The sequence below is a fragment of the Cervus elaphus genome, chromosome 22, assembly GCF_910594005.1.
Source record: "Cervus elaphus chromosome 22, mCerEla1.1, whole genome shotgun sequence".
Taxonomy (NCBI): domain Eukaryota; kingdom Metazoa; phylum Chordata; class Mammalia; order Artiodactyla; family Cervidae; genus Cervus; species Cervus elaphus.
The window spans coordinates 31,408,073-31,433,446 of NC_057836.1; the positions used below are offsets into that span (position 1 = coordinate 31,408,073).

Consider the following 25,374-nt stretch of genomic DNA (forward strand, 5'->3'; position numbering starts at 1 on the left):
CACGTGTGTACACACACATGTACACACACACAAAGCTACATGGCACAAGGAAAGAGTTACACATCATGGTAATAGGCCTAGAAGTTCTAATATCCACCTAATAGGAGGACTAGAAAGAGAGAGCAAACATAATGGAGAAGAAGAAATAATCAGGCATCTGAGAGAATGCTGACAAACATGAAAAACAATACTAATGATAACTAACATTTATATATTGCTTACGTATAGCAGGCATAAATAAGCATAGATATACTTATAATATGTTGATCCAGATATGCCCACATATTTACCATATACATATATGCATAGTTTAATTCATTATATCTATTATGTAAGATTTATTATCCTTGCTTTATAGATGAGAAAACTGAAGGAGAAAGTGTTAAGTAACGCAGTCAGGCTCACACAGCTGTGAGTGGGTGAGAGGGAAGTGCAACCTGAGTCATCATGCTTTAGTGGACAGACTCCTAACCACGACATCCCAACCACGACATCCCACGTCTTCCAGCTCAAAGGACCTCCACTAGTGTATCCAGCAACATTAATGAAAAAAGACCCACTCTAAGATAAAATATGTCTTGGTAAACTTTCTGAATTTCAGTGATAAAAAACGAAATGTATTAAAACTTTAGTGGAGGAAGTAAAGAAAGATCTCCCTCAAACAAAAAATAAATAAATTTCTACTAGATTTCTGACTGGCAACTTTGAGTGCCAGAAGATAATGAAACAGTACACTCAAAGTTCTGAAGAATATAAGAAATATCTGAAAAAAATTCATCTCATGTTAATTACAGTTATCTACAAATGATGAGGTTTGGGGTCAATTTTTTGTTACCATCTTTTTTGTATTTTTCTCTTTTAATTTCTTATAATAATCATATATTTTTGTGGAGAAAATTAAGATCATTGTTATAAAAATAAAGATATTCAAATGGATTAAATTTCTTAATAAAAAATAAAACTATAAATGCAGTAAAATATTAGCAATAATTAATAAATTTCAAAATATTAGGATAATATTTTCTCATCGAAGGCAATGTGGTAAGGAAGACTGTCTACAGAAAAAATTTTTAAAGGAAAAGACGAACAAATTTCACTGTATAGAAATGTTGAATTCTGACAGAACATAATTAAACAATATGTGTCAGGTTAGAAGAAAACATTAATATTTGCTACATACATAATATAAACCGTTCCTATAAATCAACAGGAAAATAGTTTGTAAAAAGAAAAAAGCACAAAATTAGCAAAAAATATAGGCAATTTACAGAATAAAAAAATACGAAGTCAACACCCACTCAGCTTTCTTGTATTCAGAAAACAACACATTTTAAGTAAAAAAATAACGTATCATTTTTAACTCAACAAACTGACAAAAACTTAAAAGATGAATAGCACATAATGTTTTCAATACTGGAAAACAGGCAGTCTGATGCATTATCGAAGAGGAAGTAAATGGTACGTTTTGGAAGTGTAATTTCATGGTATCTGTCAAATTAAAAATTGTTTGGTGTGTTTCTGAACATTTATTTTATGGGAATACTTACTTCAGAACCGAAGCAAGGAGTGCAGCATTGTTTATCGAGTGACACACAAGTGCTATTCACTCGGATAAGACTTCCTTAGGTGACAAGTGCCTGCCCCCAGACTGGCTGGATATTTCACCCTTAATTGCTGGTGTACATGGCCAGCGTAAAGGTGATGCTCTTCTTTTCACAGAGATCAAGTGTCTCCACATGAGCAGTCCTTGGAAAAACAGCTCACAGCTCACCGCTGGGCTTCATCAGCTAGAGACTGACCCCCAGAAGCTCCCACAGCAGCTGCCAAGATTTCTGGAATCGATACTAGAGCAGGAATTCCCCATTTCCTCCCCCAAATCTGACCAGATATCATGTGATGTACTATATTGTGATATATAATCACACATTCCTCTACACTCCCACAATATTGCTATTTTCATGCATGCAGATACAGCAAAGTGGTCATTTCTTTGTTTTTAATAAAACCCATCTGATTTCAGTTCACCAATCAATGCCAATCAATGAGTTGGGACTGAAGCCAACAAGTTGGAAAGTAGTAGTAATGAGTAAATATGATATACTCTTACTTCTTTGAGCAAAACAGTGGATCCACTGTTTGGATTTTACCATCTCTAAAGGCACAAACCAGAAACCCAGAGGAAGCGTGAAACAGTGTTTGGATTCCCTTGATCCTGCCGAGTTTATTTACAATTCCCTCCTTCATCCTTCCTGCCTGTCCAGATGGTTTTTGTCTTTGTTTCCCAAACTGATTTATGTTCACTGTCTTTAAGATGTTAAATACCCTGAAAGCCTTCTTTCTAATTCCTCACAAGCAGAAGTCATAAATTCTTACCTTTGTCGAATTATGCTGGGGTTAGCTGTCACTAAATGACTTTTGGATCCAACATCCTTAGTGTATTCACTTGACAAAGGAGGAAGATTGCATCTAGAGAAACGAGAACAAGCTCTTCAGAATGATTTACATACTTTTAAAACAAGTCAAGTATCATGGCAAATAGGAACTTACTAAATCTAGCTCAATTCACAAATAAATGATTTTTGTCACCTCTTCCCTTTAATAGAAGTTAGATGACTATTATAGCATCTTCAGAATGTTGTCATAAAAACTATTTCTGTGTTAGAAGAAAGAAAATGTCAGCAAGAGAGGTAAGGGATCTACTAAAGGAAAGAGATAGAACTGGAGTGAATTTATTCCATTCAAAATATCTTTGAGGTGATAAGTCAGGGTGCATTAGACTTGAAATAAGCGTCTGGGGGTGTGGCCCCTGGGCAGTGGTCCCCAACCTTTTTAGGCTCCAGGGACTGATTTTCTTGGAAGACAACTTTCTCACAAACTGGGTGGGAGGGATGCTCTCCAGATGATTCAAGCACACTACATTTTGTGCACTTTATTTCTATTATTATTACATCAGTTTTACCTTAGATCATCAGGCATTAGATCCCAGAGGTTGGGGACCCCTGTCCTAGAAGATACAGGACCTATAGTCCTCTCTGTGGATACAAACAAGCCTCAAGATAAAAGGAAGAATTGCTTCTGTTTTTCATTCTTTTCCCAAATTCTAAATTATAAGAGTACATTCGAGGCAAACTCTGCCACCTAAATCAGTGCATGCATGCCCAACGTATGGTTGACTTCCAGTGAAAATGCTTTGTCATCCAACAAAATGCAGTGATTCTCCACCATCCCAGTCTAGACAAGGGAAAGAGTACTGGGAAAAGAAATACCCCTCCTCCCTCCCACATACACCAGCCTGCCCTGGGTGCTCTCCTTGACTGCAACGTCTTATGAATGCTTACAATGGAAAATGCTGCAACTGCAAATTCAATCTCATGGCTTTCTACTAGTGGGCTGTTATCTAAGTTATGACATCTGCATCAGTTTCCCCATTACAAAATGAGGATAATGACTTTTCCTCTCCAATAAGCTGGTTGTAAGGATTAAAGTAAGAAATGTATTAAAAAGTCCCTACCTTGATGCCTCACACATAGTAAAAGCTCAAAAATATCCCATATCAGACATATCATATCTTGGTAACTCAGTCACTCAGTCACATCTGACTCTTTGCGACCCCAGGGGCTATAGCCTGCCAGGCTCCTCCATCCATGAAATTCTCTAGTCAACAATCCATTCCCTCCTCCAGGGTATCTTCCCAACCCAAGGATGGAACTCGAGTCTCCTGCACTGTAGGCAGATTCTTTATCACTGAGCCACCAGAGAAGCCCCAAGAATACTGGAGTGGGTTGCCATGATCGTATAAATATAACTAAATACATCTTTATTACTTATGACCACCCCAAATGAGTCTATAGCTTCCACTGGATTTTTCTTTTATTACTGAGTCCTGATTTCTCCTCTCCAGCCATATCTCTAAGTTGACTCCAACCATCAGAGCACCTATTTCAGCAAAGTAAAGCATCATTTATTTGTTGTTAGAGATCTTACAAATATCAAGGCCCCAGCCATTTCCCAACTATTAAAATTTCCCGGGCAAATTTCCCCCAGGACATGGGGTTGTCTGAAAATCGTCTCAGCTGATCAGCACAAGTTCCTTGATGTCTTGTATTTACCCCTGTGACTCCCACCACATCAGGACATCTGAGGTAGAAATTTGTCTCACTTGATTTGGAATCTTCCTTTCATCTGCTCTTTGGTAATAAGATCCTGATTCTTCCGACAGCTCCCCACAAAGTAATGAGTCAGCCAGTTGCCGACTTTCGCTGAGTGCCCATTGAAAACAAACACAATGAGTATTGTGAGAAGCCTGGGGGAAGCCGAGTCTCAGAGCCTACTTGAGGCGTCCACATCACATCCATGTGGTTTCTGAGGACTGTGCTGGGGAATGAGTTTACTCATAATGGCCAGGCTCATCTGACCATGGTGCTGACCTTGGGATTCAACTGATCTCTGCCAAGATGAACAGGACTCCCAGGATAAAACGCAGGGTAGAATTCGAGCATCTTTTTCTCTCTTTTCTTGGATGAATATAATTATTTACTTAGCTTTTTTAGTTTTTATTGGAATAGAGTTGATTTACAATGTTCTGTTAATTTCAAGTGTTTCCAGCAAAGGGAATCAGTTATACATATATATTGACATATTCCCATTCTTTTTCAAATACCTAGGTTATGACAGAATACGGAGTAGAATTCCCTGTGCTATATAGTAGGTCCTTCTTAGTTAACTATTTTATATATAGCAGCGTGTGTATGTTAATTCCAAACTCCTAATTCATCACTTCCCCTTCAATCTTGATGGCCCTTCATAACATTTGAGAATCAATCTCACTATATTAAAACTGTAAACTCTATTGCTAGGAAGTGCAGTCGACCTATTCTATCATCAGTAAATGAAAGGAGTTGGTGCTCATGAATAACAACTTTGTTTTTCTGTGTGTTCCCTGGAGGTTGATCTATGGCTCATATGTCTGGATCCCTTCATACCTTCTTTGTTGTCCATTCGCTCAGTCATGTCAGACTCTTTGTGACCCCATGGACTACAGCACACCAGGCTTCCCTGTCTTTCACCATCTCCCAGAGTTTGTTCAAACGCGTGTCCGTTGAGTCGGTGATGCCATCCAGCCATCTCATCCTCTGTCATCCCCTTCTCCTGCCTTCAGTCTTGTCCAGCATCAGGGTCTTTTCCAATCACTCAGCTCTTTGCATCAGGTGGCCAAACTATTGGAGCTTCAGCATCCATCCTTCCAACGAATATTCAGGGTTGATTTCCTTTAGGATTGACTGGTTTGATCTCTCTGACGTCCAAGGGACTCTCAAGAGTCTTCTCCAACACCATAGTTTGAAAGCATCAGCTCTTCAGCACTCAACCTTCTTTATGGTCCAACATTCACATTCGTACATGATTACTGGAAAAATCACACCTTTGACTATACAGACACCTCCTATCACAAAGCAAAACCTCAGAAATACACTTCCAGAGACTAAATGCCAAATTCTACAACACAGCGAAATGTTTAAAACAATAAGGATAATATTTATACATCCATTTCTGGAAAATAATGCCATTGTACTCTGGTATAAATAACTGTTCTTCTGGGTAAACTTTCTCTTCAAGTATGAATGCCTGTGATATCTCCCTGCAGCTCTCAGGGAAAAAAAAAGCATACTGTAATTTTAGCTCAACTCCTAAATTGATAATTACACAGATTTACATAAAAGGCACATTTAATACCGTCAAATTGTTTCTTATAAGGCATAATTGTGTAAACGTGTTCCAAACTTTGCTTTATTGCTTATTGGCACAATGAAAGGATATTACTGGCTGAAGTGTCTTAGTAACTGTGCACGGGATCATAGAGGATGTGGCCACAGAATTGATGAGAAATGAAAATTCTTTGAAGTGGGAAGTGGAGATGGGTGGGGAATGGGTAGAAAGGAATAGAATACATTTAAAAATTCCTTTTTAAATTATATGTATACTTCAATACATAAAACACATATAATTGAGTATAATTCACAGGCACCAAAATTATATTGTCTTCACTCATATTCCTGAGCCACCCAATTTCTCGCCAGGATATAATCACTGTTACCTCTGTCTTTCAGAACTTCAAGATAAATGATATTTAATGATATTACTTTTTTAAAGTGTCACTTTTGGTTACAGAGCAAATGTTTACTTTGAAATATGAGAGGGTACATTTTAGCATTAGAAGATGTGTCTGAAAATGTCCAAGCAAAGGAAATTATGGCATTGTTACAATTCTGGAAAACATCTTGAACTGTAATAGGGTACACCATTGTGTATAGGTAAGGCTATTTTGGGATCTCATCTTTCACTGTAATGGTCCATGTACCCTATAATCTAGGATCAGACATACATGTTTCTAATCATAGTCACTAACTGTTTCATTTTGAATATATCTTATTATCTCAATTTTCTCAAGATGTCCCCAAAATGTGTATTAATCAATCATGTATAAATAGATCCATAAGTGGTCAAATAAGAATAATTTACAATTAATCAACATTTAATTATTCCCATATTATAAATTCTTTGTGTGTGTGTGTACTCAGTCGTGTTGGACTCTTTGTGACCACAAGGACTGTAGCCTGCCAGGCTCCTCTGTCCTTGGGACTTTCCAGGCAACAATACTAGAGGGGATTGCCATTTCCTTCTCCAGAGGATCTTCCTGACCCAGGGATCAAACCCGTGTCTCCCATGTCTCCTGCATTGCAAGCAGATTCTTTCCTGCTGAGCCACTGGGGAAGCCCCATAAACTATCAGTTCAACTCAGTCACTCAGTCTGTCCAACTCTTTGTGACCCCATGGACTGCAGCATGCCAGGCTTCCCTGTCCATCACCAATGAGCTTGCTCAAACTCATGTCCATCGAGTCAGTGATGTCATCCAACCATCTCATCCTCTGTTGTCCCCTTCTCCTCCCGCCTTCAATCTTTCCCAGGGTCTTTCCAATAAGTCAGTTCTTCCCATCAGGTGGCCAAAGTAGTGGAGTTTCAGTTTCAGCATCAGTCCTTCTAATGAGTATTCAGGACCAATTTCCTTTAGGATGGACTGGTTGGATCTCCTTGCTGTCCAAGGGCTTCTCAAGAGTCTTCTCCAACACCACAGTTCAAAAGCATCAATTCTTTAGTGCTCAGCTTTCTTTATAGTCCAACTCTCACATCCATACATGACTACTGGAAAAACCACAGCTTTGACTAGACGGACCTTTGTTGGCAAAGTAATGCCTCTGCTTTTTAATATGCTGTCTAGGTTGGTCATAGCTTTTCTTCCAAGGAGCAAGCATCTTTTAATTTCACAGCTACAGTCACCATCTGCAGTGATTTTGGAGCCCAAAATAATAAAGTCTGTCACTGTTTCCATTGTTTCCCCATCTATTTGCCATGAACTATAAATAAAACTTTTTAAAGATTCAAATGTGTTATGACAACGGCACCATTCTTGAAATTGAATCAAAAGGTACATGCACACATACCTTTAGTTTTGATGCTGCCTTCTTTGAATTCTTTTCATTCTTATCTCCCTCATCATCCCATGAATATCCCACGAACATTGTTTAATCCTGTGCTGTGCACCCTAATCACAGGCACTTATTAATTTTGAATGTGAATATATCAACACTGATTGTATACAATGCAAATGTAGTCTTGTGTATTTGTAATAAATAAATATGGATAACCCCATAAGATGCTTAAGACTGATCTTCTGCACATTAAGTTTAAAAAATATCCATCTTCCTAAATGTGGTGACACACACATGTGTGCTCAGGAATAATTTAAGAAAACACATTTATTGTACTGCCTCCTTCTACATTGCAGACGTCTTAAAATCACATAACTTTAAGTGATCTTAAAATCACTTAACTTTCCTGAATCTGTGAATATAATATTTCCACTTCTTCTTCCTTACAAAGTTTCTGGAAAAAGCAAGTCAACTTATACTCGAGAGCAATGTGAAAAATCAAACTAGACTACGTGAATGTGTTACAGTTGTGTGACAGTCACATTATCACAGAATCAGAGTTTCCACAATGGAAAGGCTTAGGGAATTGCCTGCAGCCACCTCTGCACAGAGATTATCAGAAAGCTGAGCTGCAGCAAAGGTACCATGGTGCGCTGTGGGTCACAGAGCAAGTCTGTGGCAAGGGCTGGTCCTTCCTCTGAGTTTTCTTTGCCCTCAGAGCCCCCCTAACGCCAGTGTCATGGAGCGGTGCCTCTGCCCTCCTCCTACACTCTGCTCTCCAGGTGATCGTCTCCGCTTCTATAGCTACCAGCTCACCATGCTCACCCATGGCCACAACCCTGCAGAGCCTTGGTGTCCTTCCCACATTAGAGCTTGGAAAGGCCGGCCTGTGCCCACAGTGGAATGGACAGAGGGCTCTGTCCAGACACCCCTTCCCCACAGAAGGACCCCACTCACTCACCGTTTACCTCTGAGCCACCCTGACCTTGGCAATGACACAGCTCCAGATTCTAAGTCCATGATGGAACTGTCCAACGTACCGTTTCCAACCTCAGTGAAGACCCAATACAGACCAGGTACTCACTAAGCAGATGTTGACCTGAATTAAGAGAAGTACATTTTCCTCTTCTCCTCTCTTCTATTTTCATTATCTTTCTTGTCTTCTATTTTTATTGCAAAAATTAATCATTACAGTGGAGAGAAAAACACAGTCTCACACTGGAAAAACTAGGGCAGGGCACCTCCATAAAGGAAAGAAAGAAAAGGATTCTCCCTCTGCCGCAGGCTTCACCAGTAAGATGAAGTCTTCTGAGGAGCCCAATCCTTGCTCTCTCAGAAGGAACCTGACCCTCCCCTTGAAATGGCTTCCTTAAAACGCTCTCAGACAAGCTTTACTCTCCCCTACTCCACTTAGCTCAGAGCCCAGAGGTGTCTAAGTGTCCCCTCAGCTACCTTTTTTTTTTTTTTGGTCACTTTAGACCATTATTTATTTATCCTTATTATTCTTAAAAGTGAACACAAAACCCCAACCTCCAGCCCCCTTCAGCTTTCCACCCTCTGTGTTGCTTGAGGCATCAGTCATTCTGGCCCCAGAGCCTTCTCAGAAGGTAAAGAATCTGCCTGCAATGCAGGAGACCCAGGTTCGATCCCTGAGTTGAGAGAATCCTCTGGAGAAGGAAATGGCAACCCACTCCAGTATTCTTGCCTGAAGAATTCCACGGGCAGAGGAGTCTGGCGGGCTACTCAGCGACCAACACAAAGCCTCAATGCCTCACTTATTCCCACTTCAAGGAGACTTTGGGGCCATCATGTAAGACCCTTCCCAGAGTAGCCTCCAAGCTCCTACATTTCTTCAGTAACAAGTGTCCTCTTTGTCTACAGCATGTCTGCTCATCCCAGAGAAGCTGACGTCAGAGTCTCAAGAAGTCACATGTTCCAGCAGGCCATTCTTTGACACTAACTCTCATTTTTCTATCTTCTTTTATCTTTCACATTTCCACTCCCTCGGCTCTGAATGGCCCCATCATACGGCCCCATTGCGCCCCTTCCTTTCTCCAGGCCTCTCAGGGCCAACTTCCTTCCAGCTCAGATTCCAAAGTGTGTCCTTCACGCTCTCTCCAGCCATGCAGTCCCTTCTCCCCCTTGTCCCCTCTCCCCGAGACAATCCTAAGCCTGTGTCCACCTGATCACTCACTGTAATTCCTTCTGATCAAAATCACCCAACAGTGCAGGTTGGCACCATTTCAGTGTCACGGTCTCTATCCTCGGCTGGGTGTGTCCTAGCAGTCCCTTTCCACATCCCTGCAGGAACCTCCTGTTTTCCAGTATGGTCACCACTCCACTCAGTCCCCTTACTAAGCTGCCACTTTGTTCAAAGTGTATTCCCCCTCCTTCCTTCCAGTTCTCCTAGTCCTGCACAGATCCACTGCCTCTCCGAATTCCATCACTACTTCCAAACGCTTTTGTGAAAAACAAAGCAGCAAAGTGTGCAGAATGAAACGAACTAATGAAATCATTTATTCATTGAGAATCTGTCTTAAGGATACGTTTCAAAGTTGGAGTCACCCAACTGTATCATCTAAAATAAGATGAGTGTTTCCACTTTGGGTATCTCCTCTTGACCTCTGAGTTTTTCTTTTTTTCCCATTTATTTTTATTAGTTGGAGGCTAATTACTTTACAATATTGTAGTGATTTTTGCCATACATTGACATGAATCAGCCATGGATTTACATGTGTTCCCCATCCTGATTCCCCCTCCTGCCTCCCTCCCCATCCCATCCCTCTGGGTCTTCCCAGTGCACCAGCCCCGAGCACTTGTCTCATGCATCCAACCTGGGCTGGTGATCTGTTTCACCCTAGATAATATACATGTTTTGATGCTGTTCTCTCGAAACATCCCACCCTCGCCTTCTCCCACAGAGTCCAAAAGTCTGTTCTGTACATCTATGTCTCTTTTTCTGTTTTGCATATAGGGTTATCGTTACCATCTTTCTAAATCCCATATATATGCATTAGTATACTGTATGAGTGTTTCTTCTCTTGTGCTTTCTTGGGGCCCGTTCCTCAACTCACTTGTATGTGAACTTGGAGGGAGGGTGAAGAGACGCTACAGCTGATTAATCACCAGTGACTGGTCTCCAAAGGCCCCCGGGGGCTGGCGGGAGGGGAGGGACAGGAGAGAAGGCAGAGGCCGCGCTGTGGGAGCTCTCTTACCGCATGACAAAATCTGCTTCATCTATTTGACGGCCACAGCCGCTCTTCTTCAGAATCCCACCATTTCCCACCACCGCGCATTTCTTCAAGGGCAGCTGGAATGGGGTTGCCTAGCAACAGAAAACAAGGCGGGTTTTCACTACAGAGAACACACAACGCTCACCAAATCATTGTTTACAGCAGACCTGACCGGAGAATTTGATTGAAGACTGAGCAGAGTGAAAAGAGTGCATAGAAAGAAAGAGGCCAGGCAGCCTGCGAGGAGCAAACTAGCCCGTTCCTTTGAAATAAAAACATTTCTTTTTTAACTCCCTGAAGTGGATTTCAATACAACCACATTTGGGGTATCAAACTGGCCATGCATATAATAGGGAGTGACTGCTAAGGAAAACGGAAAAATTCTCACTAGGCACTGGATTCTTTTCAAAGGCATTAAGCTGGGGACAAACTCAAATGAATTCTACTCCCCTATTTGGACGCACTTTCATTCGTTCATACAATCAGTCATTCACTCAACAAACCTTGCTGAGCGTTTCCTGTGCTAACTGTTGGGGATAAACCCAAAGACAGTGAATCACAGGTCTCAGGATTCACAGTCTGGGATGTGAGGAGCGTGTGAATATATAAGCTTATGTAACAGACTGTATTGTGAGGGTGACCTGTGGGGAAGCCAGAGAGGGACGAGAAGGCACATCTGTAAAGCCGACTCAGCGAGAACTTTCTTACTTGAGATGAATCTTTAAGGATGAGTAGGATTTTGCAGGCAGGGAGGGCAGCATCAACAGAGGTGCAGAAGCATGCTGAGAGCGACTGCAGGGTTTATGAGCAAATGCACACTCTGAGTAGGGTCTGTCTAGAACTTAGGAGCGACTCAGGGGCAAGTGACTTGTGTCTAACCAGGCAGCATGTGACTTTCTGCAGACATTGACCTGGACTGCAAAGAAAATGTCCCATGTACCTGAATGTTCCCTGGAGTGCTATTTATAGTACCAGGGACTATCAAAACCCAGCAACAGCCCCTGGAAGTGAAATGTGACATTCAGTCTCTTTTAGCTGGGTCAGCAAGAACCACAGCACAGCGTTTCCTGCTTGCTGAAACCAGGCACAGTGGCTGGCAGTCTCTGGGGGGAAGACCTTACATCCGTATAAAATAACCAGGTCCATATTAAGTCACCACTGTTGATGAATCTGAGGGCATCATATGGATTACACCAAAAGAATAAATGATTATATGACCTATGCACATAGGTATAAATAATTAAAGCAGAAGAATGAAAATCCAGGAGTATACAGTCACTGGGAGCTAAGGGGCACTCAGCAAAGCCCAAGAAGGAAATTTAACTTCCTTGATTTCTAGTTTGTAAAAGGAACAGCCGGAGCTCTGACAATAAAGGTGATGAAGATACAGCATTGAAACTGCAGTGTCTAAGCATATGCCTGCAGACGGAAAAGACTTCCCGGAGTCTGTCCAGTGATCTCCAGAGCAGGATACAGAGAAGGAGGGTCAGGCAAAGGGCTGTACTCCCAACTCTCCCGGATAAGCCAGGACGATATGTGGCATTTTTCTCAGTCACTCCAGGGAGGAAGATTTGAATCAATACTAGAAATACACGAGTAAGATCTGTAATATGTTAGATGTAGATTTAGGTATTTATGCTCAAGTTAACTGCTCTCTTATTCCACAAATATTTACTAGGTGCCTACTGTGTTCCAAGTATGGTCCTGGGTGACCAGGACATAATAATCCCTGTTCACAAGGAGGGCAGATTCTAGTGGGAAATGGAAGATAAAGGCAAATGAATAAAATAAACAGAATATCATATGGTGGAGAGAAAGAAATCACTGGCATGAGAAAATCAGGAAATACTTTTGAAGAAAACCTGCCATTGAACTAGGGTGGTCAGGAGATATGGAAGCAAATCCCTGAAGGTGAGGGGGTAGTGAGCCTTATAGGCACCTGGGGCAGTCGCTGGGGCAGACGTGGAAGAGGGACACTCCTGGGTTTTAAATGAAGAGAAAGAGGCCATTGTGTCTGGAGATGAGTAAGCAAGGGACAGAGGAGAAGAGATCAGAGACTTAGATGGTAGGAAGGTTGGGGAACAAATTCTATGGGCTTTGGAGGATACTGTAAAGACTCTAAATTTTATTCTCAGATGAGAATCAAGTCAAGGTAGGGTGAGAAAAGGAGTGGCATTCTGTCATATCCTGGAACAATCACTCTGCTGTTGTGTAAATAGGCTGCAAGATGTCATGCACAGAAAGAAAGAGACCAGTCTCCTGAAATGACAGGCTAGAGATTATGGTGGCCTGGGCTAGAGTCAGAGCAGTGGGGGTGGTCGGAAGTAAGCAGATTTTGGAGATGTTTTTGAGGAAGACCTGACCGGAGTTGCAATGAAAATAGGATATGAGAAAAAGAAGACTCCAGAACAATGCCAAGGTTGGGGCTCAGACAACTGTAAAGATGGACTTGCCATTTACTGTGACATGGATAATAACACAGAAGCAAGTTTGGGTGAGATGAGTTGGAGTTCACTTTTAAGTATGTTAAGTATGAAATCTCCATTAGCCATTTAAGTGGTGACGTCAAAGAAGCAGTTGAATATAGGAGAATACAGTCAGGGAACCGGTTTCCCCTGAAGATAGAAAGCTGGGGGTGATGAGCATACAATTGGTATTTAAAATCAGAGGACGACCTGGTGAGTGAGCTTAGACAGGAAAGAGAGGAGGTCTTAGACCTGAATCTCCAGATGCTCCAACAAGAAAGAAGTTAGGAGACTGAGAAGAAGTAGGTAAAAGAGACTAAGGAGTGGCCAATGGAATGGGAGAAAAAAAACAGGAAAGTAACCTGTCTTGGAAAGTAAGTTTTTGGTTTTTTTTTTAAGTATCTAAAGATACTGAAGAAGAAGCGGAGAAAACTGCAGCAAATGCTATTGATAGATTATATAAAATAAGAGCTGAAAATTGCCACAGGATTTTGAACACAGAGGTCAATGGCAACCTTCACCAGGACAGATCTGGTTCAGAAGTGAGAACGGAAGCTTGATCTGAGCACAGTGAGTAATATGTGGATATTTGCAGCTATTTGTATATAGTTTATGTGAAAAGTGTGGTCTCGCTCATGCTCAACTAATATTTAGTTTGCTTTGTAAAAGCCAACTTAAGCCTCCCTTCCCGACCCCCGCCCCACCCCCATTGTTAAGGAAAAGTCCCTGGACCAGACCGACTGGCAATCTCAGTTTTCTGAACAAGAATCTGGGCACAGAACATGCAACTCTGGAAAGCAGTGGTAGCAGCATAAACCTGGGTAAAATACTACCTCCTAACTTCCAGACTGTGGGACTCCTTGACACTTCACTTCCTGTCTCTAAAGAGGGAACATGCTGCACAGGATTACATGAAACGACAGAGGTAAAGCATTTCACCAAGCCACCAGCATGGTGGTTCCCCCGTTATCCTTCCCCCTCTTCTTTCACCTTTTTCCTTTTCCTTGCAAGGTCTACTGACTTGTTCAAGCCACAGAATACTCAGATTCCATGAGTTTGGGGGAATACATGGTAAAAGAGTGATTCTCAAAGTCTATCTTAACACAGATGATTTTATGGCAGAAAATTTACCTATTTTCTATGGTGTTTACCTATTTGGGGTGACATTAGTGGTAAAGAATCCTGCCTGCCAATGCAAGAGACTCAAGAGACGTGGGTTTGATTCCTGGATCAAGAAGATCCACTGGAGGAAGAAATGGCAACCCGCTCCATTTTGCCTGGGAAACCCCATGGACAGAGGAGCCTGGTGGGCTACAGTCTATGGGTTTGCAAATGAGTCGGACAAGACTGAACACACACATACACATGTAATATTTCTGTATGTATAAAGTGAAGCCACTTAGTCGTGTCTGACTCTTTGCGACCCCATGGACTGTAACCTACCAGGCTCCTCTGTCCATCAGACTTCCCAAGCAAGAATACTGGAGTGGATTGCCATTTCCTTCTCCACGGGATCTTCCCGACTCAGGGATTGAACCCAGGCCTCCTGCATTGCAGGCAGACGCTTTACCAACTGAGCCACCAGGGAAGCCCCTCTGTATGTGTATATGTATATAAATACATATATTTTTCAAAGCCTTTGAACAGAAGCCTAGTTGAGGAGGAAGCCATTTATGAGTGTGAGCTGGTAATATTTGCTTACTTCCTCTTCATTTGGTCAATGCTGGCCTTCACACAGCAATTTCATTTCAATAACTGTTTCTCCAGTGCCCTGAGTGCACTCTTCAGGGCATTGGCAACAGCAAACAAAACAGCTCACCAAAGTTTAAAAAGGAAAGACTTAATAAGGAAAGTACTGTGAAATTGTTTTAACTAATTGAGATAATACTATCATTGTTCTATTTAAGATGCAGAATATCTCAACTTGGCAATGATCAACGCTTATTAGAATGATGTGGGAACAAGGTGTTCTCCGTTTGGTGCATATTACATAGAAAGGGGGGCTTCCCAGTTGGTGCTAGTAGTAAAGAACCCACCTGCCAACACAGGAAACTAAAACAGATGTAATTTCGATCCCTGGGTTGGGAAGATCCCCTGGAGGAGGGCATGGCACCTGCTCCCGTATTCTTGCCTGGAGAATCCCGTGGACAGAGGAGCCTAGTGGGCTACAGTTCATAGGGTCACAAAGAGTTGGACACAACTGAAGCAACTTAGCACATATGCATCCACATAGAAAGAACTGATAATGTTTTGGATAATCCATTTCCACATAAAGATGATAATTCTGTTAAGGAGTATTTTTATTAGAGTACTAACTTCACTCTTTCTTTTCAAAGGTATCTCCTTGCATCCATGTAAGAAAATATCTACCAGATCTGAGAACATAGTACTGTGCCACAACACTCCTCATGCTAACCTTTAAAATACCACTCTAAATGAAAGACTGGATTAGGCAAATTGACTACAGCCATGGGCTCAAAATATTGCATGACCACCAATTCACCTTATAAATCTTTGTCCAAGTTTTTTCACCTGTCACTGTCCCATCTGTTAGTGGCTATCTTCTCAATGACTATATTACATTAACCATCTGGATTCAGATGATGGTTTGTCAGACCCCTCAAACTCTCAGTGCTTCACTGGAAGTCAGGCATGATGATGACCATTCCATCTGTCTCTCAGTATGATTATGAAAATTAAAAATCAAGTTAGGTGTTGAAAATTATTAGAAAACTCTGAAATCCTATATAAATGAGATTAGTAATATTACTAAACACTAAAAAGCTAAATTCTCCGGAGAAAAAATATCATTACATTGCTGGACCACTACTATTACATGTAGTTTATCCTTGTGTGAGAGGCTTTCAATTTCAAAGGTTTCCCATAGATTTTAAACAAAGCATTTTTTTTATCATTGGCCCTTTGAGGGTGTATCTACTACTTTGACCAAAGAGGGTTTTTTTTAATCATTATTTTTCTTATTTATTTATGTTTTACTTTTGGCTGTGCTGGGTCTTTGTTGCTGTGCATGAGTTTTCTCTAGCTTGGGAGAGCAGGGACTACTCTCTAGTTGCAGTGCACCAGCTTCTCATTGCAGTGGCTTCTCTTGTCGCACAGCACAGGCTCCAGCATGCAGAGGTTTCAGCAGTTACAGCATGTGGGCTCAGTAGTTGTGGCCCCTGGGCTCCAGAACACGGACTCAGCAGCTGTGCCGCCAGAGGCTTAGCTGTCTGCGGCATGTGGGATCTTCCTGGACCAAGGACTGAACCGGTGTCCCCTGCATTTCAAGGTGGACTCAACTACTGGGTCATCAGGGAAGCCCAGTCAATGAGTTTTTAAATGCACATATTTGTATGAATCATTCCAAGTATCATATATATTTTTTTTTTGCTCACTGCTCTACACACGAACTAAGAATAGATGAAATGATCAACAACTTGTTCCGTAAGGTAATTATTTATATCTACTCCAAAAAGTTCCATTGAGCATCCAATCTACTTTAAACAGTGGCATTTCCTTAATGTCATAATGGATATATTATTTTATTTATTTTTAAAATATATTTTATTGAAATACAGTTGATTTACAATGTTAACTTCTGCTGTATAGCAAAGTGATTCAGTTACACATATAGATACATTCCTTACTTATATTCTTTTTCATTATGGTCTATCACAAGATATTGAATATGGTTCCCTGTGCTATACAGTTGGATTTTGTTCTTTATCTATGTATAATAGTTTGCATCTGCTAATCCCAAACTCCTACTTCATTCCTTCCCCATTCCCCCTCCCCCTTGGCAACCACAAATCTGTTCTCACGTCTGTGAATCTGTTTCTGTTTTGTAGACTAAGTTCACTTGTGTCATATTTGAGACTCCACATATAAGCAATATCATATATTTGTTCTTCTCTGACTTACTTCACTTAGTATGATGATCTCTAAGTCCATCCATATTGCTGCAAATTGTATTATTTCATTCTTTTTTATGGCTGAGCACTGTCCCATCTTCTTTATCCACTGTCTTTTGATGAACGTTTAGGCTGTTTCCAAGTCTTGGTTATTGTGAATAGTGCTGCTATGAATTTAGGGGTGCATGTATCTTTTTGAATTATCACTGTGCCCAGGCATACGCCCAGGAATGGGATTATTGGATCATATGACAACTCCAGTTTTAGTTTTTTGAGGAATCCCCACACTGCTTTTCACAATGGCTGCACCAATTTGCATTCCCACTAACGGTGTAGGACGGTTACCTTTTTTCCACATCCTCTTCAGCACTTACTGTTTGTAGATTTTTTTAATGGTGGTTACTCTGACCACCGTGAGGTGGTACCTCACCATAGTTTTGACTTGTACTTCTCTAATAATTAGCAATGTTGAACATCTTTTCATGTGACCATTGGCCATCTGTAGGTCTTCTTTGGAAAAATGTCTATTTAAATCTTCTGCCATAATGGACATACAATTTAATCTCCAAACTTTAAGACAAACACAAATTCCACCACTCTCTAAAGAGTCAATTAATGAAGCCATTCAGAATCTTGCTTCTGAGATTACCTTATCCTCATCACAGTCCATAGCCTACACTGTCTGTGTCTCTTCTTAAATAGCTCTGATGCCTGAGTTGCCTTTAATTCAGCAATTATTTGTTGAGCCCTATTATGGAGTAGGAGCTGTTATGAATTCTGGAAAGGGACTGATGAACAAAACAGACATATATCCTGCTCATGGAAACAGGAAACACAAAATTTAACAAATAGGAAAGTACAGAGTGCTATATAAAATTAAGAAAAAAATCTTTCTGAGGAAATGACGCTGGGACCTGAGGACTGAAGTTCTTAGGCATAAGAAAGACAGTTGAGATTCCCGGCCTATTAGATAATCTTAGGAAGATTGAAAAAAAAAAAAGACAACAATTAGAGTCGCTGATGTTTTATGGTACAAATGAAGGTAAAAAGACTTGTTACAGGCTGGAAGACTTTTTCAGAAAAAAAACCCACAAATGCCAGCTATGAAAATATTCCTGGCTGAGAATATGACTTTTGACAAAGGCTATTAAAAACTGAAGAACTTAAACCCGGTTCTTTCTGCCTTATGTAAATAGCTCCAGAGGATCCAGGTATGGATTTTATAATTAAGTGAATAAAAACCTTATTTGAAAAGTGAAAGTCGCTCAGTTATGTCCAACTCTTTGCAACCCCATGGAATTCTCCAGGCCAGAATACTGCAGTGGGTAGCCTTCCCCTTCTCGGGGGATCTTCCCAACCCAGGGGTCTAACCCAGGTCTCCCGCATTGCAGGCAGATTCTTTACCAGCTGAGCCACAAGGGAAGCCCAAGAATACTGGAGTGGGTAACCTATCCCTTCTCCAGGGGATCTTCCCGACCCAGGAATCGAACCGGGGTCTCCTGCATTGCATGTGGATTCTTGACCAGCTGAGCTACCAGGGAAGCCCTTAAAAGCCTTATTTAACAAGTCATTTCCAAAGCCAAATGCCTCACTTCTTCCTCCTCTTCATGGGCAATCCACGCAAGACAACAAAGTAGTAAGACAGTGACCACGATCACCTACTCATCTTCCATCTCACAGACATAACTAGAAGTCCTGAATGATAAGTAACACTACCTCTATGAAGGACTGAGTTAACCACCATCAGTCTCTAAAACTCTTAGGAGTTTGAGCTGGCCTTGGGAAGAGGGGAAGAAGGACAGGCATGGGAAAAAAGAAACACGCAAACCATTTAATATAGAAAGAACTGGGCTAAAAAATGTTTGCGGTAACTATTCCCACAGGAATATAGAAGATTTTAGTAAGAGCGCCTCTGATTGAAAATTAAGTTACAATAGTCTTGGAGAGAGAGGGTAACTTTTAGGCATTAAGGATAAAAAACTAGCATCACACACTGATGTAAACTCAGAATCAAAGAATAAAAAGTGTTCTACGGAACCATGGTAGGACAAAACTGAGGACTAGGATGCAGGCTGTAATGTCTCTACATTGAAGTAATAAATATAACTAACCTGAAAGCCAGGGGCTTCCCAGGCAGCACTATAGTAAAGAACCCACTTGCCAATGCAGGAGCTGCAGCAGACACGGGTTCCATCCCTGGGTCAGAAATATCCCCTGGAGGAGGGCCTAGGAATCTACTCCAGTGTTCTTGCCTGGAAAATCCCATGGACAGAGGAACCAGGTGGGCTATAGTCCATAGGGTCACAAAGACTCCGACATGACTGAAGCAACTTAGCATGCATGCACAACCTTAGATCTAGGCTCCAGTACTCTTGCCTGGAAAATCCCATGGATGGAGGAACCAGGTGGACTACAGGCCATGGGGTTGCAAAGAGTCTGACATGACTGAACGACTTCACTTTCACATTTCACTCTCATGCACTGGAGAAGGAAATGGCAACCCACTCCAGTGTTCTTGCCTGGAGAATCCCAGGGACGGCGGAGTCTGGTGGGCTGCCGTCTATGGGGTCGCACAGAGTCGGACACGACTGAAGCGACTTAGCAGCAGCAGCAGCAGTAGGAACACCAGGAAGTCAAAAAGTTTGAAATCCTGTAAGTGTCCCACTTAGATTCTTTCCACAGTGAAGTTCAACCAGAAATAACTTAGGCCCTCAACAGGTGAGAAGCAGCTCTGGGGTACCCAGCATTAGGAAAATTGAGTAACAGGCTGAATCAGATTAAGCAGACTAGTGGCCAATTAAAATACTTTAGTATCAAGAAATTTCTGTAAGCAATAAACTTGTATGTTTTTGATAAACAAGAAATAGATGTATTAATATATGATGCTTGTGAGAGATGCAAATTGGCAGTCAAGGGGGCTCTGTCCCCAGGATTAAGTGGACTACAATTTTATAATCAAAGGGAAGTGAGAGAAGGGAAAGTGAGAGAAGGAAAAAAGACCACCTTCTTTGAGGAAATGTCAGGCTTATATCACTAGGTCCTCCTTTGTATTGAGTGAGAGAGTGTCTGACCCTATGAGGTCAAACTAGAATTACCATAGTGCTGGGAGTTGTGACATTTTTCTTCCACCTAAAGGCCTGGGGCATATTTTGTGCTTTTACTTATGGCTTTATAGTTAAGCAAGTCAGCTTCTGAACTTGTATTTTAAAATACTCTCTTGCTTTTGAAGATGGCAACAAAAGACACTACTGTTTCAAGTTTAATACAGGATACTCAGGTTATTATAACTCTCACCATACTTCACTGATTCAATATAAGTTTCTCAGACACACTGAGTGATCTTCACCTACCCACTGCTCTAGATTCTTCTTCCTCTAGCTTTCTTCAATCCCTCTATTACTATTTCATCTATAACCTCTATTCCTCACCTTGTTGCTTTTATACTTGGTGGAAAGGGGAGAAATGCCATAAATATTTTTGAATAAACATGGTTTCATAAACAAACAAAAAAGATGAGGCTGTCAAGCTAAATTTTGTTGGTTTTGTTACGCACGTAACTTAATGCTGATACTTGTAGCTAGAGGAGTTGGCATTTCTATTTTAACACATCAGAATTCACGGGAAATCTTTTGTTTTGTTACCTTTCAAATTCCTCTTTAATAGGAAGGAAAAGTAAGTCCTCCTAGTCATGCAGTTGTGTTTTTAAGATGGAAATTTTACCAAACCTTTCAGTACTTAGAACACCGTCAAGTGCCATGATTAAGAAGAACAATCAATGTCATTGTTGGATGTGGGTCTCAAGTCCTAATAGAAAAACAGGGGGTTTTGATTTGCAGCCCTTTAGAATGGCCTGAAAGGCTGTCACTAGATGTCAGCTGCTATTACTCATGAAGTCAAAACATGTGCTTTCCCTTACTTGATGAAAATATCAAGTTTTTGTCCAAAAGAACATGAACTCACACCTAATTGCAGTCCAACCCATTCATTTCTATGTACCTTCACCCACATATCCACACGGACTCCCACATATAATTATGCTTCACCCACACACATAATTTAATTTCTCATCCCTATGTTAATTATATCCCCAGCCTAAGCATCTAAATACACCCCCTGCCTCACATCTAATTACAGCCCCCCTCTTATGAATGTAATTATACCATTCAGCCACCCATCTAATTATGCCCTCCTTGACGTATTTAATTGCACTGCCCTGCTCAAGGACCTAATTACATTCTAACCAGTCCATCAATTAAGCCCCCAACCCTCCAACCATATTCTTCAGATGCACATCTCTTTATCTCTGTACCCCACTTTATTATTTCAACTAGAGACTGCCAACTTCCCACAAGCAAATTCCCAGCAAGTATGGCACCCAGATAAACACGCAAAATAATGATACATGTTCAGATGCAGCTGAATCAAAAGCAGCTTTGGTTATTTCAAGTAAATAAGCTTTTCCGGTATTTATTTTTTCAGTTTTATTTAACCGGGCCCTTGGAAGTCAAAATTAAAATTTCAGCTGTTTGTTTTTTTTTTTTTTAACTTTGCATGCTTAAGCATTTTTATGATGAAAAGATCTAGTAATTAGTCAATTTATTTCAGAGACAAATGCTTCTCATTACAGATATTTAATTATTGAACTCTTTAAAAAAGCATTACCCAAAACTTTGCCTGGGGATATATATTTATAAATACTAATGATAGAATATTTGCACATCCCTTCCATTTAAAAAAGGTTAACTGTTCTTCAATTACACAAAATGAATTTCCAGAAAGCTGTTGCTAAGATCTGTATTCCCCATTCCACTAATAAAATTATGATTATAAAAAGACTAGTTCACTATTAATAGTCCTGCTACAGAGGCTGCATCTCTGGAAACTGAATGATGTTGAGTATTTATATGTGCTGTCCTGTGCTGTGCTGAGTCACTCAGTCTGACTCTGCAACCCCATGGACTGTAGCCCACAACCTCTGACCATGGGATTCTCCAGGCAAGAATATTGGAGTTGGTTGTGATGCCCTCCTCAAGGGTATAGTCCCAACCCAGGGATCAAGCCCAGGTCTCCCACATTGCAGGCAGATTCTTTACCATCTGAGCCTCCGGGAAGCCCAAATATTTATATACGCAAAAGTAGGAAGTCAAGAAACACCTGGAGTAACAGGCAAATTTGGCCTTAGAGTACAGAATGAAGCAGGGCGAAGGCTAATAGAGTTTTGCCAAGAGAATGCACTGAACATAGCAAACACCCTCTTCCAACAACACAAGAGAAGACTCTACACATGGGCATCACCAGATGGTCAACACCAAAATCAGATTGACTATATTCTTTGCAGCCAAAGATGGAGAAGCTCTATACAGTCAGCAAAAACAAGACCAGGAACTGACTGTGGCTCAGATCCTAACTGCCAAATTCAAACTTAAACTGAAGAAAGTAGGGAAAACCACTAGACTGTTCAGGTATGACCTAAGTCAAATCCCTTATGATTATACAGTGGAAGTGAGCAATAGATTTAAGGGACTAGATCTGATAGACAGAGTGCCTGATGAAATACAGATGGAGGTTCGTGACTTTGTACAGGAGACAGGGAACAAAACCATCCCCAAGAAAAAGAAATGCAAAAAAGCAAAATGGCTGTCTGAGGAGGCCTTACAAATAGCTGTGAATAGAAGAGAAGCGAAAAGCAAAGGAGAAAAGGAAAGATATACCCATTTGAATGCAGAGTTCCAAAGAATAGCAAAAAGAGATAAGAAAGTCTTCCTCAGTGATCAGTGCAAAGAAATAGAGTAAAACAATAGAATGGACAAGACTAGAGATCGCTTCAAGAAAATCAGAGATACCAAGGGAACATTTCATGCAAAGATGGGCTCAATAAAGGACAGAAATGGTATGGACCTAACAGAAGCAGAGGATACTAAGAGGTGGCGAGAAAACACAGAAGAACTGTACAAAAAAGATCTTCACGACCCAGATAATCACGATGGTGTGATCATTCACCTAGAGCCAGACATCCTGCAATGTGAAGTCAAGTGGGCCTTATGAAGCATCACTACAAACAAAGCTAGTGGAGGTGATGGAATACCAGTTGAGCTATTTCAAATCCTGAAAGATGATGCTGTGAAAGTGCTGCACTCAATATGCCAGCAAATTTGGAAAACTCAGCAGTAGCCACAGGACTGGAAAAGGTCAGTTTTCATTCCAGTCCCTAAGAAAGGCAATCCCAAAGAATGCTCAAACTACCGCACAATTGCACTCATCTCACACGCTACTAAAGTAATGCTCAAAATGCCCCAAGCCAGGCTCGGCAATACATGAACCATGAACTTCCAGATGTTCAAGCTGGTTTCAGAAAAGGCAGAGGAACCAGAGATCAAATTGCCAACATCTGTTGGATCATCGGAAAAGCAAGAGTGTTCCAGAAAAACATCTATTTCTGCTTTATTGACTATGCCAAAGCCTTGACTGTGTGTATCACAATAAACTGTGGAAAATCTGAAAGTGATGGGAATACCAGACCACCTGACCTGCCTCTTGAGAAATCTGTATGCAGGTCAGAAAGCAACAGTTAGAACTGGACATGGAACAGACTGGTTCCAAATAGGAAAAGGAATATGTCAAGGCTGTATATTGTCACCCTGCTTATTTAACTTATATGCAGAGTACATCATGAGAAATGCTAGCCTGGATGAAGCACAAGCTGGAATCAAGATTGCCAGGAGAAATATCAATAACCTCAGATATGCAGATGACACCACCCTTATGACAAAAAGTGAAGAAGAACTAAAGAGCCTCTTGATGAAAGTGAAAGAGGAGAGTGAAAAAGTTGGCTTAAAGCTCAACATTCAGAAAACTAAGATCATGGCATCTGGTCCCATCACTTCATGGCAAATAGATGGGGAAACAGTAGAAACAGTGGCTGACTTTATTTTGGGGTGCTCCAAAATCACTGCAGATGGTGACTGCAGTCATGAAATTAAAAGACATTTACTCTTTGGAAGGAAAGTTATGACCAACCTAGACAGCATATTAAAAAGCCCAAACATTGCTTTGCCAATGAAAGTCCGTCTAGTCAAGTCTATGGTTTTTCCAGTAGTCATGTATGGATGTGAGAGTTGGACTATAAAGAAAGCTGAGTGCTGAAGAACTGATGCTTTTGAACTACGGTGTAGGAGAAGACTCGTGAGAGTCCCTTGGACTGCAAGGAGATCCAACCAGTCCATCCTAAAAGAAATCAGTCCGGGGTGTTCATTGGAAGGACTGAAGTTGAAGCTGAAACTCCAATACTTTGGTCACCTGATGCAAAGTGCTGACTCATTTGAAAAGACCCTGATGCTGGGAAAGATTGAGGGCAGGAGGAGAAGGGGACAACAAAAGATGAGATGGTTGGATGGCATCACCAACTCAATGGACATGAGTTTGAGTAAGCTCTGGGAGTTGGTGATGGACAGGGAGGCCTGGCCTGCTGCAGTCCATGGGGTCCCAAAGAGTCAGACACAACTGAGCGACTGAACTGAACTGAACTGAAGCATTCTAAGGAGTATTATGTATTTTCACCTATCCATTATTCTGGATATAACTTCTGGAAGCCAACAACAAAATAAAACATCAGTTTAGGTTTCAATTGTTGCATTATGTATTTTTCACATATCTGGATATAAATTCTGGAAGCCAACTATAAAACATCAGTTTAGATTATAATAGAAAAGAACAAATCCAACTCCATATTAGATCTGTTCCTTTTCTTATGCTTAGTCATTCTGGCTTTGCGTCTTTTGTAAAAGAACTTTACAGGATGGCTTATTCTCAGGGTTCTGACCTTTAAAGAGTCCATTCATATGGAGATAAAAAGTTGCAGAACAGAGAATAACTGTTGTTTCATTGCAGTTTTACAGGAACATCATGACCTGACCTATGTAAACAGCTGAAAGAACAAAGAATTCTGACACCCAAAAGTTTGCAGCAACCTAACCACATCCCTCCCTCAACTTGCTTTAAAAGTTCAGTTCAGTTCAGTTCAGTCACTCAGTCATGTCTGACTCTTTGCGACCCCATGATCCGCAGCACACCAAGCCTCCCTGTCCATCACCAACTCCCAGAGTTTACCCAAACTCATGTCCATTGAGTCAGTGAAGCCATCCAACCTTCTCATCCTCTGTCATCCCTTTCTCCTCCTGCCTTTAATCTTTCCCAACATCAGGGTCTTTTCAAATGAGTTGGCTCTTCACATCAGGTGGCCAAAATACTAGAGTTTCAGCTTCAACATCAGTCCTTCCAATG

General features: G+C 41.1%; 1 protein-coding gene across 1 annotated transcript in view; it reads right to left on the bottom strand.

Annotated features, from left to right (window-relative positions):
- The window catches only part of ST8SIA1 (ST8 alpha-N-acetyl-neuraminide alpha-2,8-sialyltransferase 1), a 171,711-nt gene that overhangs the window by 56,756 nt on the left and 89,581 nt on the right, over positions 1–25,374 (bottom strand). Inside the window, exons 3-4 of the mRNA XM_043881268.1 lie at positions 10,701–10,810; positions 2,374–2,466 (exon numbers count right to left, since the gene is read on the bottom strand). Coding sequence (XP_043737203.1) covers positions 2,374–2,466; positions 10,701–10,810 — 203 coding nt within the window. The remainder of the gene's footprint in view (positions 1–2,373; positions 2,467–10,700; positions 10,811–25,374) is intronic.